Raw genomic sequence first — 6,302 nt, 5'->3', positions numbered from 1 at the left:
TAGTAGTAGTAGTAGTAGTAGTAGTAGTAGTAGTAGTAGTAGTAGTAGTAGTAGTAGTAGTAGTAGTAGTAGTAGTAGTAGTAGTAGTAGTAGTAGTAGTAGTAGTAGTAGTAGTAGTAGTAGTAGTAGTAGTAGTAGTAGTAGTAGTACTAATAATAATAATAATAATAATAATAATAATAATAATAATAAAGAAAAAGAAGGAGAAGAAGAAGAAGAAGATGAGAACTTTGAGATGGAATATTAATGTAACGATTAAACAATGATAATAACAAATGTCAAGGTTAGAGGTTCCACTAATGGTATATCAAACAAGTATAGTATAAACTCTTATTATTGAATTGGAAACCACACACAAAGGAGGTTCCAATCAGATTATATATTGTTAACATGATTACATTAGTCATCTTATTCAATTAATGCTAATACTTGTAAATCTCGTCAAGCATTCATGATTATAACTTATGTTAACAATAAATCAAGTTCCTTTCATAGCTCAGGTGTCGGTTATACCATACATTATGGGCTATGAAAGTGCCAAGCATTTGTTGTACCAAGTGTTATACAACATAAATCAAGATTAGTCATTTAACAAGCAAAGTATTAAAGAGTGAACAAGATAACAAATATAAAACATGTTAGTATCAAACATTAAAGTCCATATTAAGTTTACATTATACTTATTCTTACACCATTAGTGTAACCTTTTCACCTTGACATAATTAACTTAGCTAGACATAATGAAAGAAAGCAAAATAGATAAACAAAATAAGAACATAAAAGTTAACTAAGTAAAGGAAAGGAAATGAAAGGCATAAACTTAATATTAATGAAAACAAAGCATAAAAAATACAAAGAGAGAAAGGAAGAGCATGATCTTGATCTGGAAACCAAGATGCCTAAATGCATGGCAAATGCCTCCTTTTATAGGCCAAAATTGGGAACTATTGATTTGATGACTAATTGATAAGTGGGTGACCAACTTTTGACTTGGTGACAATCCTTATCTTCTCTTGTCTGCCCAAAACGTCATTGATAACGTCAAAATTGGAGCCAGTTGCAAACATGAAAGTTGTAGGCAATTGTCTCAGCTTTCTTGTGTAAAAAATTCAGCTCATTTGGACTTCTAGAACTCCAGATATGGCCAAAATACCGAACAGTGCTCGGGCTGGAAGACAGATTCGGGCTTCTTTGTTGTTGCTACAATTTGGACTTGATAATGGCCTTTTTAGATCTTGGGCTCCATATGAAAGTTGTAGGCCTATGTCTTACCTTTCCATCCATATAAATTTGACCTAAATCTGAGATATATAGCTCTAGATATGACCCAATTACCGAACAGTGTTCCGGTTTGGATTGCACCGACATCTCTTTTCTATGTTTGGCCATCTCTTTATCCTTTCAATTTCAGTTCTTAAATTCATAAATCAATCCTTTCATTTATCTAATAGGCCTGCATTTAAAATGAATATTTACCACAAATTAAAGGTATCTTAGGTTATTAGATATATTATTATAAAACATGTTTTAGTTAAGGAGTTATTGATACTTCAAGTGCAAAATGATGATATAAAACCATGATAAAAATGCACTTTTAAGTACTAATCATTAACCCGTCGGATCACCTGAATTTTTGACTTTCTTTATTTTTTCTTAAACCCGGCCCAGTTTTAACTCCGGGTCCCGGATCGACCTGCCAGGCTGGGTTGAATTTTAAAACTATGCTATGAAGTGGATTTATGAATTGGTTTTGGATCAAGTGGTGCATGCCAAATTCAATTGATCATGTCTTCATGTAGTGGGTCATCCGGTAGTGGAAAGTTTTTAGCAACCAATAATTTTACTATTGTCTTATGGAATTCTCTAAAGGATTTGGATAACTAGAAATAATATGGTATTAGAATGAAATGGTGTTTTCCATCTTATATTTTAAAGATTGGCTTTTTGGTTAAGGTTTATAAACAAAAATTTTCTTTTTACGGGCTATATCTATACAGGTGCTATGAAGGCATCTTACCACAAACAAATTTGACTTTTAAGAGTCACTTTTTTAGTTTTTAAGTTTGGTATAAAGCTTTCTTTTCTTTCTTCTCTTTGTCTATGTATACAAACATGACTTTTGTTTTTCTAGTTAGCCAAGTCTTTTTAACATTGGCTTTAATATATAATATAGATTATTAAAAAATATATACCTGAGATTGACAAAATTATACATCATGATTAATTATACCTAATAAAACCTGATCCAGTAGATGTGGGTGGGTATGATTTTTCCTCGACAAATTATAAAAAGAATCAAAATATAATTATATATGTATATGTATGTATATTATTGTTTCTTTCGATATATTTCTTAAATAAGTGATCTTTAAAATAAATTTATTGTTGGAGTTTAATTTTTAATTATTTATTTAATTATGTAATAGAGTTATAGTAAATTAATACTTATATTAACTTAATGTTTATTTTTGTATTGTATATCAACTATCAAATATTATTTTTTAATTGCAAAACACTCTTTTTTTTCTTATTAAGGATCCCAAAACCCAAAGGAGAAAAAATATTGAAAGCTGATGCAATATTATGCATGTAATTTTCCTATAATTTCTATCCAAATTATGAATTTCTTGCAATAAAAATCCTTAGTAATGCCAAATAACCTTGGAAATAAAATCAGTCTAACCTGCAAATTTGGAATAGAGAGAACTTGCTGCAACACATAGGATAAAGATCCCATTTATTCATGTCATCTCTTCGTTCAAGCTGGCTAAGGGATTCTTCCTTTTGAACCTTGTATGAAACTTGATTAGGCAAGTTCAACATGAAACTTTTTTTTTTTTTAGATTAATGTCGGTGTTCGAGTCAGCTTATGCGCACTACGATTAATCCCACGAGTCCTGAAATTAACAACCATGTAAGCCTCTAGTGGCCATCATATGAGCAACCAAGGACTCGAACCTGAGACTACAGAAAGAACAAACTCTTTGGCTCCAAATTCTTACAACTTAGACACCACTTAGATGGTTAATTCAACATGAAACTTGATTAGGCAAGTTCTTGATTAACGAATTAATCACTGGTTAATAGTCAAGCTAGGTTTAATACCGCTATTATATACCCAAAACATGTTGGAATCGTAACGAGGCTCTACCACAACAAGCATTTTTTATAGTGTAATTATAATTGTTTTTTAAATAATTTTTTGTATTAAAATATATGTTGATAATATTTTTTTAAAATTTAATTTTAATATTAATATACTAAAATAATTCAAAATATATTAAATTTTAATGAAAAAGTTAATTTTTTTTGAAAACGCCGTGTTTCCAGACGGTAAGTTAGTGTTAAACAACAAGCATAACTCCATCCATCCCTTTAACCCCACGCGTACTAGAACATGGGACTTTCATATCAGAATGTACCAGGTAATACTAGATTATCCTCGTAGGGCCTACATGTGTATCGAGCTTTGAATTTGATGCATTAGTGTGTACCACCCATATTTATAGTTTGTACCACCCATATTTATGAAGTCCCAGCTAAGTACTGGCCTGCTGTGAAATATGATAAATTTTAGTCAATGTAGCAGATCAGATTATTTCAAAATTAATATTAAAAATACATGTATTTTTTAAAAAAATATTATTAAATCCGACAAAATAGATCAATTTTGAACCTTATAACTTAACTTTTTGTCTTATTAAATTTTTAATTAAGCTATATAAAATCTATCTCAATTTAAATCGATCAATTTTATAGATTTAAATATAATCTTGATAACAAGTGAAAAAATAAATTAATTTTTAAAAAAACTTTAAAATGATAATTTTTTTAAAAATATCAAGACAATAATGAATTAAATTGATCTCATTCTATTTGCAACTTAAATCACAAATGCTATTTCGTTTAATAATATTTTTCACAAGCTATTTTTATTTAGTTATATAATAAAATAAATGCTAACCAAAATTGAGAATTAACCTAAAATAGACATTTATTAGAGACAATGATAATTCTATTGAAAACAAACAAAAATACACCATACATTACAGTTTTTTATTAATACAATATTGAAAAATAAAATTAAAAAATTAAAGGATAAAAAAAAATAAAAAAAAAATATCTAATTTGTGGGTAAACTCATTAAATATATGAATTAAGTAATCAAAGATAGCACGTCAAATATATAAACTAGTTTATAGACTTCAATGTGATTATAATATATTTTTTAATATATTTTATTTAATTATTTAATAATAAAATTAGACGATTGTAAAATTACACACCAATCTAATACCAAGATATTTTTTTTATCACAATAATTTTATAGAAAATAAAATGAATCCAATTACAAAACTAAATTCCTAATTAACCTATAATCAAAGATAAAACTAAAAAAATTAATAAAAAAAAGCCTTACTAGGCCATGAACCAAGTAAAATCATCAAACATGTGTGAATAGGTTTAAGAAGTATTCAAAGATGATTTTATTTTTTTGTCAATACAGGTCTTTTATACTGATTCTAGTATTTTACCCATGTATCTACTAAAAAATGTCACATCAGTTTGACGGTGCCGTGCATATAAATATCAGGTCACCTGACACCAAGGATTTCATATGAGACAAACCATCTCACCTTTCTCTGCACCTGAAAAAAAAAAAAAAACAGAAGGGCAAAGTGGGATTTTCACTGTGATTGTTAAAAATCCCAGACTTTTTAGCTTTATAGATAATTAATTTATCCATATATCAACTAAAAAATATATCACATCTGTCTTTTGATGTCATGCATAGGACACTTGACACTCTGTAAAAAAATTTCTGGAGACAAACCATCTCCCTTTTCTTTGCATTCTATAAAACATTAGGGCAAAGTGAAATTTTTACCGTGGATTACACTGTGAAGATCCCATCTTTTTAGCTTTATAGTTAATAGGTAAAATGGTAAAATTACTTCAAAACTTGAATGCAAGGAACTACCCTACCAACCCAACCCAGTAGTTTCCATTAGAAGCCAGTTTCCTTTACTATCTCAAAACATATTTACGACGCCAACCCCCTTTGCTCTTGAAAAAGCATCCTTCATATATATATATATAGAGAGAGAGAGAGCCGTACCTCGCCGTGTAAATATTTCTGATCAAACTTTTATAATTCACCAGTAGGTCGATAGAACTCATTTACTTCACCCTCCTCCTGTTCTATATAATTCTGTTCATGTCCTCACCAGCTCAGTACACTTTAATTTCTCTACTCAACAAAATGGACTTGATAGACCTCCTTAGTCTTTGTATTGCACTTATCTTAGCCCGCCTATGGTGGCGACATTGGTCCGTCACCGGCAGCGGGCCAAGGAATCTTCCTCCAGGGCCTCCAGGTTGGCCTATTGTGGGCAACTTGTTCCAAATCATCCTCCAACGCCGTCCATTCATCTATATTGTTCGTGATTTACGTGCAAAATATGGTCCAATCTTCACCTTGCAAATGGGCCAACGTACTCTTGTTATTGTCACGAGCTCAGAGCTCATCCATGAAGCCCTAGTTCAAAGAGGCCCTACATTTGCAAGCCGGCCGGCTGACTCGCCGATCAGGCTAGTGTTCAGCGTTGGTAAATGTGCTATCAATTCTGCTGAATATGGTCCTCTTTGGAGATCTCTACGCAAGAACTTTGTCACACAGTTCATAAACCCTGTGAGAATCAAGCAATGTAGCTGGGTTCGACAGTGGGCTTCAGAGAACCATATGAAAAGACTGAAAACCGAGGCCCTTGAAAATGGGTTTGTTGAGGTGATGAGCAACTGTAGGCTCACAATATGTAGCATCCTAATATGTCTTTGCTTCGGTGCAAGAATCTCTGAAGAAAGAATCAAGAACATTGAAGCTATATTGAAAGAGGTGATGTTAATGACAACACCAAAGCTTCCTGATTTCTTGCCAATTCTAGCTCCTTTATTTCGCAAGAAAATGGATGAAGCCAAAGAATTGAGAAGGAAACAAATGGACTGTCTGGTTCCATTGATTAGAAACAGGAGGGCCTTTGTGGAGAAAGGTGAGGACCCTGATTTGGAAATGGCGAGTCCAGTTGGTGCAGCCTATATAGACTCTTTGTTTGACATGAAACCAGTAAATAGAGGTCCCTTAGGTGAGCAAGAATTTGTGACGTTATGCTCTGAGGTGATCAGTGCTGGTACTGATACTAGTGCAACAACGATTGAATGGGCTCTTCTAAACTTGGTACAAAATCAAGAAATCCAAGAAAAGCTTTACCAAGAAGTTATTGGATGTGTAGGGGAACATGGGG

At 31.6% G+C, this 6,302-nt stretch overlaps 1 protein-coding gene across 1 annotated transcript in view; it reads left to right on the top strand.

The window, feature by feature from the left end:
* The first annotated feature begins 5,229 nt into the window (after positions 1 to 5,229).
* LOC105134830 (cytochrome P450 77A4-like) overlaps positions 5,230 to 6,302 on the top strand; it is a 1,765-nt gene continuing 692 nt past the window's right edge. Inside the window, exon 1 of the mRNA XM_011039387.1 lies at positions 5,230 to 6,296. Within this exon, the coding sequence (XP_011037689.1) occupies positions 5,264 to 6,296 (1,033 nt within the window). The 5' untranslated portion in view covers positions 5,230 to 5,263. The remainder of the gene's footprint in view (positions 6,297 to 6,302) is intronic.

The sequence above is a fragment of the Populus euphratica genome, unplaced genomic scaffold (assembly GCF_000495115.2).
Source record: "Populus euphratica unplaced genomic scaffold, PopEup_1.0 scaffold120.1, whole genome shotgun sequence".
NCBI lineage: Eukaryota > Viridiplantae > Streptophyta > Magnoliopsida > Malpighiales > Salicaceae > Populus > Populus euphratica.
Note: the sequence above shows the minus strand (reverse complement) of the source record. Positions and strands in the feature narration are given on the sequence as shown.